This window comes from Myxine glutinosa, chromosome 7 (assembly GCF_964187855.1).
Source record: "Myxine glutinosa chromosome 7, kmMyxGlut1.1, whole genome shotgun sequence".
In the NCBI taxonomy this organism is placed as follows: domain Eukaryota; kingdom Metazoa; phylum Chordata; class Myxini; order Myxiniformes; family Myxinidae; genus Myxine; species Myxine glutinosa.
Window position 1 is genome coordinate 37778649 of NC_136267.1, and position 12324 is coordinate 37790972.

The 12324-nt window shown below is 43.5% G+C and overlaps 1 protein-coding gene across 1 annotated transcript in view; it reads left to right on the forward strand.

Moving 5' to 3' along the window:
* The window catches only part of LOC137431132 (acidic leucine-rich nuclear phosphoprotein 32 family member B), a 117561-nt gene that overhangs the window by 1213 nt on the left and 104024 nt on the right, over nt 1-12324 (forward strand). Inside the window, exon 2 of the mRNA XM_068122111.2 lies at nt 8239-8388. Within this exon, the coding sequence (XP_067978212.2) occupies nt 8239-8388 (150 nt within the window). The remainder of the gene's footprint in view (nt 1-8238; nt 8389-12324) is intronic.

Sequence of the window (12324 nt, forward strand, 5' to 3'; positions counted from 1 at the left end):
CGCTTCGCATCGTTTTGCGCCATCAATGGATGCGTATCATCAGTAGATGGTGGTGGACCATCTCATACGGACCAGATGGTGGTGGACAGTCTCATACGGACCCGCTGCCAGCGCGATCGGTCGATGCCTGCACAAACGATGGATCCATTGATAGTGCTGTGAGATCGGTCGATAGCGCACTATATATACACACACACACACACACACACACACACACACACACACACACACACACACACACACACACACACACACACACACACTGTATATATAGAATATACAGGGCGAGTCAAAAGTAGCACCCGATCTCTGTTTATATATATATATATATATTTCTGTCAGTTGATTGTTTGTTTGACATTTGTATTACAGTGTACAAGAAGGTATAAATAAATGAATGACATGTTTATCTAACCATTTCGAACTTACACTCCCCAGATGCTTACTTATAACGCTCCTTATAACGCTCCCCAGACCTTACACCTCCAGATTTCTTTCTTTGGGAGCCCATGAAAGACCTTGTTTATCGTGAAAAGCCTCGTACCATTCAGGAATTGAAGGCTCAAATCACTACAAAGTTTGAGGAAATTGATATCGAACTCTGCAAGCGTGTGTGCCACTCTGTGCCTGCTCGGCTGCAATTGTGCATCGATCACGAGGGAGGGCACTTTGAAAATTGCAAGTAAAACAGCTTGGTACACTTCCGTAATAATTTCCCCCCGAATAAATGGTTAGATAAACATGTCATTCATTTATTTCTACCTTCTTGTACACTGTAATACAAATGTCAAACAAACAATCAACTGACATAAATATATATATATAAACAGAAATCAGGCGCTATTTTTGACTCACGCTGTATCTATATTATAATAGCCGTAGATGATTCTGTCTGTCTGTCTGTCTATCTGTTGGGTGTCTGTCCGGGGTGTGGCTTACTCGGTTTGCAGAGTCGCTCCACCCATAGCTCCACCCATTCTGGGAGTGGCTATAAACAAATATCCACCATTTTATTAACTCGCATAGCTTTGAGTCCTGTTTTGTAGGCCCGTGGTGTCTTGCTCTCCCCCAGTTTTATTTCAAATCAAATTCGATAAATCATTTCATTTTTCACAGTCGCTAACATAGTTTTAGACTCGGTTGAAAAAAAACGGGAAGAAAATCCGATGAAAGTTGCCGTTTATAGAACGAAATGAATTCTCAAAGGCCTGTAACTTCAAGGCCATTGAGTCTCTCTCACGCCTTTATCTCCAATCTAACTCACCATATGATTTCATTTTTATCGATGGTTTTACTTTTAGACTCGGTGTCAGCAATAATTGAGAACAATCCACACACGCGGGAAAATGCAGAGATATATTTTTTAAAATCGCGTCATGGTGTATCATACACCGCCCAACATGACACCGCCGGCAATGTGTCGATATATATTAAAAATTCGCTTTTGCTTTTCCGTTATGATATATTACTATTTCGTTTGATGATAGTCGTCACAAAAACGTCAACAATGATGCCGACATATATTTCTTCGTTTTTATTTCATTCAACATATTAGCCGGAAGTAAAATATGTTTCAGGAAATTACCGAGAGATATTTCTTCGTTTTTTTTATTAGTTATGTGCGCATACACTTTAAATAGGTTTATTTGAAATCTTTAATTTTCCACAAACATTCCACACACGCGGGAAAATGCAGAGATATATTTTTTAAAATCGCGTCATGGTGTATCATACACCGCCTAACATGACACCGACGGCAACGTGTCGATACATATTAAAAATTCGATATATCATTTCATTTTTCACAGTCGCTAACATAGTTTTCGACTCGGTTGAAAAAAAACGGGAAGGAAATCCAATGAAAGTTGCCGTTTATAGAACGAAATGAATTCTCAAACGCCTGTAACTTCAACTTCAAGGCCATTGAGTCTCTCTCACGCCTTTATCTCCAATCTAACTCACCATATGATTTCATTTTTATCGATGGTTTTGGACTCGGTGTCAGCAATAATTGAGAACATTCCACACACGCGGGAAAATGCAGAGATATATTTTTAAAAATCGCGTCATGGTGTATCATACACCGCCCAACATGACACCGACGGCAACGTGTCGATATATATTAAAAATTCGCTTTTGCTTTTCCGTTAAGATATATTACTTTTTCGTTTGATGACAGTCGTCACAAAAACGTCAACAATGATGCCGACATATATTTCTTCGTTTTTATTTAATTCAACATTATTAGCCGGAAGTAAAATATGTTTCAGGAAATTACCGAGAGATATTTCTTCGTTTTTTTAAATTAGTTATGTGCGAATACACTTTAAATAGGTTTATTTGAAATCTTTAATTTTCCACAATATAATTTACTTGCCATTTATCATTTGATGATTACGAGACAAATTCCTCTTGAGGATCGTGACAATTCATGCGCTGCGTGGAAACTTCCATTTCCAAAATGAATGAGACGATCGATGAAGAACGCAGACTTGAACAGGATGCAGCAAGAAAACGAATGAGACGGGCGAACGAGTCCATCGACGAACGTCAATGCAAACTTGCGGGGTCACCCGTGGGAATCCCACGGGCATGGATGTGTGTGACATTTCGACATATTGAGTTAGATGCTGCACATTCATTTTTACAAAATGGTTACTGGCAAGTCATCAGATCCAGAAATGGTGTAAAAACCACCGTTTAGAGGCCATTTTTCCCCGCAAAGCGGGGGTTGGCCTTTTCGGGGACCGTGGTAGTTGTTTTTTTTTTTGCCCCCTTTTTGAAGCAATGTTTTACGGCCGGATGCCCTTCCTGACGCCAACCCTTTTTGCCGCCTTCAACGACAAACAGGGAATTACCAGTGAACTGGTACTCAATTAGCCGACCTCGGAAGGATGACAGGCTGAGTCAACCCCCCTGGCATTAATTCGGCGATCGACCGAGATTCGAACCCAGGATCCTAAGCCGGCACCCTAGCCGCTAGCCCAACACCAGAAATGGTGTCATGAACACAATTTATTTACGCACAAGCACAAAAGCAAGACGGGCCGATTTCCGATTCCGACGGGCCGACGGGCGAGACGGGCCGATTTCCGATTCCGACGGGCCGATTTGGAGCAAGAAAAAGAACGAGACGGGAGAAAAAGGAGAGAAACGAGACGGGGAAAGCCGATTGGAGAGGCGAGTGAGGCGCGATTGGAGAGGAGTGTGAGGCGCGATTGGAGAGGAGTGTGAGGCACGATTGGAGAGGAGTGTGAGGCGTGATTGGAGAGGAGTGTGAGGCGTGATTGGAGAGGAGTGTGAGGCACGATTGGAGAGGAGTGATTGGAGGGGAGTGTGAGGCACGATTGGAGAGGAGTGTGAGGCACGATTGGAGAGGAGTGTGAGGCGCGATTGGAGAGGAGTGTGAGGCGCGATTGGAGAGGAGTGTGAGGCGCGATTGGAGAGGCGTGTGAAGGATTGCAGAGGAGAGGAGTGTGAGGGATTGGAGAGGTGAGGGATTGGAAAGGAGAGGGATGTGAGGGTTTGGAGAGGAGAGGAGTGCTAGGTGGAGAGAGGAGAGTGTCAGGTGGAGACAGGAGAGTGTCAGGTGGAGACAGGAGAGTGTCAGGTGGAGAGGAGTGAGGGGTCACATATTATGTGAAATAACTAAATTCACACCATTTCTGGATCTGATGACTTGCCAGTAACCATTTTGTAAAAATGAATGTGCAGCATATAACTCAATATGTCGAAATGTCACACACATCCATGCCCGTGGGATTCCCACGGGTGACCCCGCTAGTATATATATATTATATATATACTAGCAGAAGTGCCCGGCATTTCCGGGCGGGGGAGGGGAGGGGGAGGGGAAAGGGGAGGGGAACGGGGGGGGAGGGGAGAAGAGGGGGAGGGGAAAGGGGAGGGGAACGGGGGGGGGAGGGGAGAAGAGGGGGGGAGGGGAGAAGAGGGGGGAGGGGAGAAGAGAGGAGGGGAGGAGAGGGGGGAGGGGAAGGGGGGAAAGGGAGGGGGAAGGGGAGAGGGTAGGGTGGAGGGGGAAGGGGAGGGGAAGGGGTAGGGGGAAAGGAAGGGGTAGGGGGAAAGGAAGGGGTAGGGGGGAAAGGAAGGGGTAGGGGGGAAAGGGAGGGGGAGGGGTAGGGGAGAGGGGAGGGGGGGAAGGGGAGGAGAGGGATATAGATGGTTACTGGCAATTGATCACATCCACAAATGATGTAATCAACACAATTTATGTACTTTACATAACGTTAATAGGAATACATGGCCATGTAGATGGGAAATACAGTTTGTTTGAAATAAATCACAAATATCAGATGAAAGTTTTTAAAATTTAGAACTATTCTCACTCAGAGTTAAACATCACCGCAATATTACGCGGTTATTTCAACGTTTTGTGTGAATTATATGTCATCATTGTGAGATTTTTTTGGATTTTTTTTTTTTAATGAGATTTTTATATTAAAAAAAACGGCAAAAAAGCATCAGAACAGCTGTGAAAAAGCATCAAAACAGCAGTGAAAAAGCATCAAAACCAGTGAAAAAGCATCAAAACAGCAATGTAAAAGCATCAAAACAGCAGTAAAAAGCATCAAAACAGCATTCGATATATTTTCACTTTTACGTTTTAGCTAACTCGCTCGCGAACCTGACGAAGATCCTGAGCGAGGATCGCTACACTATGCTACGTTATGCTAACGCTACGTTAGCTACACTACGTTCGCTACGTTATGGCTAAAAATATGGATCTAAAGATGAAAGAAAAAAAAACCTATGTGGTGTGAATGGCAATGTTCCTCGCTGAAATGTGAAAAAACGCAATCGCTTTTCGCTCTGAATTACGTGCGAACGCGTAACTGTGAGATTATGGCGGCAAGGCTGGAACATCACGTGATCGCTCTGAGCGAATCAGCGCGCTGCTCTGCCACCGGCTCAGATTCCGTGTATAATATTCATCGCTGAAATGCGCTGAGGTAAATATGAATAAAAAATATGGATCTCGTCAAATATTTTTAGGTAGGCCATGTCCTTCCCAGGCTCAATGGCCATGTCTATGCCAAATATCAAGCACGTGAGCCTCTCCGTTTAGGAGTCTATCGGTAACATTACACACACACAAACTGTGTTTTATATACTAGGGCATGCCCGTACTATATATATATCTAAAATTATATCCCCCCCCTCTATTTACATGAAATGGTTTGGTCCAAAGCGAACGGCTTGCGAGTACGGTGACAATCCCCCCCCTCTATTTACATGAAATGGTTTGGTCCAAAGCGAACGGCTTGCGGAGTTTGGTAAAGAAATCGCCATAGCGTGCACAAACGCGCAGGAAAGCGAAAGAATCGCAAATTAGTTTTAATTAGTTTTAAAACATAGTTTAACGGCAACATAGTTTGCCAACGTGAAATAAATGAATACGCTCTCAAATGTGCCGTCCGAGGCAGAGTCTGTTCGCCACGTTCGGCACACGTGATAGCTCGCTGCTCTCTGATTGGTTGAATCGTTTTTTGGACATAGCTCGGTAACTACTTGTCCGATTAATATGAAACCTTGAAAAGGCACATCCTCGGGTCCCCAGCAATATACTTGGCAAGTTTAAAGTATATCGGACCCGTGGTTGTCGAGAAACAGCGGTCACAGACATACAGAGATTACTGGAATTATAGATAGATATAGATATTTGTCAAGTTTTATGAAACACTTTTACTGTTGTAAACCTGAAAAATATCAGTCTGCGGACTGACTTGTCCAGTATTTGATGTTCTCAATGAACCGAAATGATGATTACGTATGCACGAAGGAGTGAAGGAGGTCAAATGAGAAAATCCAAATGGAGAAAAGGAAGGAGATAGAAAGGGAGGAAAGGCAAATAAATGCCATGTGTTCTGCCATATTCTCTTGCGTACATGGCCGTTTGTCTTCTTTCCACGCACCAACAACCTGTGTTCTGCAATCTGCTTTTACGATTCACCCAATTTGAGTGGAAAGCCATTTCCACGCAATGCAACTTCTCTATGGATGTAGGTGGTTATTTTCCATAAATCTTTGCAGCAAAACTTACAGGTTTTTTTTTTTTCCAACTTCAAACTTCAAAACATTTTTTTGCTTTGAAAAATCTTCAAAACAACACAACAATATTAATGGGCGGAAGGTAAGAGAGAGGTTGCAGAGGGTTTTTAAAGAGATGATGAGATGTAAACTTGGCGCTTGAGGTTATCCACTGGCTTGTCATTTTATGGAGCTGATTAAACCAAAATCAAAATGAAGGAATATCTAACTTGTCCCTTGATTTGGCAATGTTGCGACGTACTTCTACCGATCGCACTTCTCTCCAGCTCAAATACGGAACTTTCAAAATGACGTATGAATGCCAACTAAATGAGGCCTTTTGCACATGCGCTGTAGTTGTGTTTACAGTGGCTCGGTTCAGATAGCAGGGCACTTTTAATCTGCCATTGCTACCGCAAAACCTGTCATTGGAATCGTCTTGTAAACATAATTTTCAGCATTTAGACGAAAGAGTGGCAATTTAAAAATGGTTAACCATAATTGTCCTGTTCCTGAATGCAAATCGGACTCATGGAAATATTAGGAATATGAGAAATATCCATGGATGATAGGAGTTCGTTTCTTATCATTTCCTGTACAATTGGCTAGCGGCAGCTGTGGTTACAAAGCACATGGACGGACGCTTATCCTCTCACCAAAATCTGGTGCAATTGGTCTTGTGAACCCGGGAACCAAACACAACTAGAACGACACTCTGTAGAGTACCTCCACCAGGCTGAGCAGTTTACATTTTGTATCTCACTGATAGGCCGGATCTGGATTTGGACTTGAACCAAAATCAAATCGCTTGCTCTTGTCACCTACGCAACTCATCCACCATGTTTTGTCATAATCCATTTGTACCGTTTTGAGATATTGTTTTTGGCCTGATCACTCGATGCTGAAGAGTCGTTAAAAAAAATTATAGTATCCGGATCTTCACCAAAATCAAATCATTTCTTCTTGTCACCCACCCAACCTCTCCACCAAATTTCACTCGAATCCATCCATAACATTTTGAGATTTCCTGTTCACATACAAACAAACAAACAAGAAATATGTCGTGCATAGCATGATACTTGCGAAATCCCTAAAATAAGTTGTTGGCCTATGATGACCTCAGAATTACTTGGTGGTTGAATTCAGTGGCGAGATATGCAAATCCTCTTCAAATTTCAAGTTAATCGGATACAAATTGAGGATTTTAAAAATTCGGCCTATGTTGACCTTTTGGCCTTTAACCTATTGACCTTTTGACCCCAAAACCTATATAGGCTTCTTGCTTATGACCAACTCGATATGACCAACTGACCAAAGTTTTGTGAAGATCGGTTGAAAATTGTGACCTGTCGACAAACAGACAGACAGAATAACCCACAAGACTGAAAGATCTTCGATTTTCGCAAGTAATAAACAGACAAGCAAACGAACAGGGGTGAAAGCATAACCTCTGCCTAGAAGATATTTGTAACGGCACTCACTGCATATACAACTCCTACAGCTACCCTCCTTCCCACCGCCCCCCCCCCCCCTTTCTCCGCCCAAACATAATTTTAAACTTACCCTGTGCATTGACAAGCCCCAGATATGACATTCCCATCGGAGTTAAGAAGCACGAAGGTTTGGGTGGAAGGAACCTCCGGCTTTTCACGGGCCCACATCGTCAGGAATGTTTGCAATACGTACTGCAAGATATCAACTTTTTGAACTCGTTGATCAGGAAGGTCTCCAACTGTTTAGTTGCGCAGAGGCACACCCCTTTCTCATAGGTACGCTCACAAGTACTTTCTGCTTCTTTAAAAGTTTCTTAGTCGTTTCACCATTCATCCACTTCCCCTGATTGACTTCCTTACCAGGGATTTCTGCACATGCGGACGAGCAATCCGGGGTGGATTACGTTATTTAAAAAGTGCTGTATTGCTAGGCAATATGGTTTGGTTAAATCATCCCTGAAGCGCAGTATCAGAAGCACTCGGGTTACCAACCCAGGCTGAGTGGTGCTTGGAACAGAGAAATTATTATGTGAAATTGGTTCATCCCATTAATCACTGTGTTTATTATACTCAATAGTATATTGTTTTGCTTCCTTTATTTCTGAGTATAGTACAACAATCATGAAATACTAAAGAAAGGAATGTGTTTTCCCTTGTATCATAGTAACATTGATGATAGGGTGTTATGCATTTATAGATAAAAGAGCTGGTTCTTGATGACTGTTGCGCTCCGGGAGGAGAGATCGACGGTCTCTCGGATGACTTCAAGGCCTTGACATCCCTGCAGCTCAGTGGTGCGGGTCTCACCAGCCTAGCCAACCTGCCACGGCTGCCAGCTCTCCGAAGGGTTTGTACAAAATGCTTGGTGCCTGACCTAATAATGTAGCCAGCTCATAATATTCTTGCAATTTAATCCATAATTCCATCACTTTTGTTACTTTAAAACCTTTGAAAGTTTTTCCTGTTGTTTATATGAAATTTCTTCTTCTTTAACAACTCAAATCACTTCCACTTTTTTGAGGGGTCGGCAGGGGTCCAGGGGATGGCGGGGGGGGGGGGGGGGGGGGGAGTGTTTTACCCCAAATCGTTCACGAACAGATTGGCAGGGCCTGACGTTCGACTGGCAGGAATTTGTAATTTGTCCAGGGTGCTCGTGATAACTCGCCTACTCTTCCCGAAAGACATATAATGGGATGTTTCACATCCACCAACAACCAGTGCTATTAGTATTAGCTGGGTCCTCCACCTTAACATAGATCTAATGAAAGGCATGTACACTCTACACACTGATGCAAAATACCATGGTGACAGCTCATAGCTGGTTCAAGATTTGAACCTGAGCTAGATGAGTGCCTTTACCTCTAAGCGTGTGTGCGCGTGTGTGGTGTGCGTGTTTGCGCAATATATTGTAACATGAGACTACTGGCGAATTATCTCCCGAGACACCGGGAGGAGGTGAAAATGTGCACTTGTGGATAATCCACCACTGTGCAGTTCTACTCATTTAACCACGTGGTTGGCTTGATGTGTGAATTTACTTACACAGGACGGAACCACGGCTCAAAATGCACAGGAACTCGTATAAAAGCAAATCGGTTTAAAATTAACTGGGATTGGGACACAGGAAGCGAAATGCAATCAAAAGACACAGATAACCAGATGGCATGCTTAACTAGATGATAACAGTATCTTGTCTATTAGCACTAATGTTATCACAGGCAGACTAAGTAAGGAACAAAGGACGAAAGGGGCGTTGTGCGCAAGTGTGGTGTGCCTTTCCTGATGCGCCGAGGGCGTGATGCAGGCATGCTGTCAGGCACTTCCTGATCTAGTCTCGCCGTTGGCTGCCCATTGTTGCGCCAATGGTTGTGCTTTCTCTCCTTCTGATGAGGGTGAGTTGGAGTGGGGGGGGGGAGGGGGCTGAGGGTATGGGGATAGGGGGGCTGAATCTTCTCTGCCAACTCCAACGTCAGAGAACATGGCAATTTTGATTGGTCAGTGCAAAACTTTGGCCAATGATGTTAAACAGCTGTTTTTTTGGAAGTGCAAGCAAGACATTTTTTGTTCAAGTATTATAGTTCAGTGAATTAAAATATAAAAAATTAAAGGCTGCAGCGGCAAAAAAAAAAAACTTTTCCAGAATTTTATTGCCATTGATGCACCATCTTTTACACCACCTTGTTTAACACGTTATATTAATTATCCGTGCCTGTTGTTTATGAGGTCCCTAAAAACAGTAATTTTCCTGTATGGAATTACTTTTAGGTCGTCTCATCTCAATTCTCGAAGAGATTAACTTGTAAAATGGGTCGTGATGTCCGTCCGTCCGTTCGTTAACTTTTGCTACTTCTCCCTTGTCACCCGGCTGATTGTTCTGAAACTTGACAAATGAATACAAGACAGTAGCCTGCATAATTGCTTGTTCTTCGTTTTTTTTCGATTTTGGATCATGGGGCTCCTAGGAAGGAGGTGAGGGAGGGGGCGGGGGGGGGGGGCAATGAGGAGGGGTTACCCTCTGAAACTTCTGATCCCTACTCGTCCCTTATTTACCAAGCCATTGCTCTGAAACCCGACACAGCCCTTCTACTCGATGATTTGCAGGGATCACTCGATTTTACGTTTTCCGATTTCGGATCATCGGGGTTGCTGGGGCCTGGGAGGGGTAGAGGGGAGGCGTTACACCCCAAACCTTGGATCCCTACTCGTCCCTTATTTACCAACCGATTGCTCTAAAACCCCATATACAGTCATGTGAAAAAGTAAGTACACCCCATGTAACGTTTTGACTTTTTCAACATATTTCAACATACAGCTATTTGATCTTCATTTCAACAATATTGATAGATAAAGGTGATATAACACAAATATATGTATAACAAATATCATGAAGCATTTACATTTTGTAGTCCATTGTATAATTCAAATAAAATAAATGCAAATTTTGCATGTGGAAAAAGTAAGTACACCCCTACATTTATCACTACTTCAAAGACCTAAAATTAAAATCGGGTGCACCAGCTCGGGTGCAAATGATTAGAACATCGTCAGAGAGGATCTTGGAGGAACCTGTCTTATTTAAACCTCAGACATTTAGTTTGGTTTGCTCTTTGTTGTTGATTTTAGCTCTTATATGAGCCTTGACTAAGTATACAAAAGTGTGCGGCGTCACCATGCCGAGATCAAACGAGCTCTCTGAGGCCTTCAGAAAGAAGGTTATGGATGCATACGAGTCAGGGAAGGGATTTAAAAAGATCTCCAAACAATTTGAAATCAATCATTCGACTGTCTGGATAATCATCTACAAGTGGAGAAGATTCCAAACAACTGCCAACTTGTTCAGGCCAGGCCGCCCCAGCAAGTTCAGCCCGAGAGCAGACCGCAAGATGCTGAAAGAAGTCTAAGAACCCTCGAATGTCATCACGGGACCTACAGGTAGCTCTTGCCACTGTTGATGTCAAAGTGCACGAGTCTACCATTAGAAAGAGGCTGCACAAATTTGATCAACATGGGAGGTGTGCCAGGAGGAAACCTTTGCTGTCCAGAAAGAACATCAGGGCAAGACTAAAGTTTACCAATGAACACCTAGGCAAAGACCAACACTTCTGGAACAATGTGCTCTGGACAGATGAGTCAAAGGTAGAGCTATTTGGCCACAGTACCAGGAGACATGATTGGTGAAAACCAAAGACAGCATTTGACCACAGGAACCTGATATCAACTGTAAAGCATGGTGGTGGAAATATTATGGTTTGGGGCAGCATTGCTGCATCAGGGCCTGGGCAGCTCACCATCATAGAATCCACTATGAATTCTTCATCGTACCAGAGGGTGCTTGAGGATAATGTGAGGCCATCTGTCGGAAAGTTGAAGCTCAACCGAAAGTGGACCTTGCAACATGACAATGACCCTAAACATACCAGTAAATCCACCAATGAATGGCTGAAAAGAAAGAAATGGAGGGTTCTGGAATGGCCAAGTCAAAGCCCGGATCTAAATCCCATCGAGATGTTGTGGGGGGATTTGAAACGAGCTGTGCATGCAAGAAACCCCTCAAACATCGCACAGCTGAAAGAATTCTGCATGGAGGAGTGGGCAAAAATTTCTCCCAGTCGATGTCAGAGACTGGTAGACAGTTATAAGAAACGCCTACTTGAGGTTTTTTGTGCCAAAGGGGGCAATACCACCTATTAGAGCCAAGGGTGTACTTACTTTTTCCACATGCGAAATTTGCATTTATGGTTATTTAAATTATACAATCGACTACAAAATGTAAATGTTTCATGATATTTGTTATATTATATTGTAGCGTGGTGCTACGCACGCAACTTGTTTGCCAAAGAAGGTAAGCCACAACGCGTAGGATCAAAAGAGTCTTTATTGTAAAGCTCAAACTGTAGCACTAACTCTCTCGGGGCTGCGAGTCCTGTGTATATCCCGAGGCCACGCCTACCCCTCGGGCGTGGCCGACACCCCATTGGTGCGCGGAATGATGTCACCGAGCCATCGTGTCCGCCACAATATCACCTTTATCTATCAATATTGTTGAAATGAAGATCAAATAGCTGTATTTTGAAATATGTTGAAAAAGTCAAAACTTTACATGGGGTGTACTACTTTTTCACGTGACTGTACATCCCTTCTACTCGATGGCCCGCTCAATCGATTTTTCAATTTCAGATCATGGGGGGTCCCTGGGGGTGGGTGGGGGGGCAGGAGGGAAAGGCTGCCAGGGGGTGGAGAGGCTGCCAGAGGGAAAGGCTCCCCAACTGCCAGGGGGAAGGCA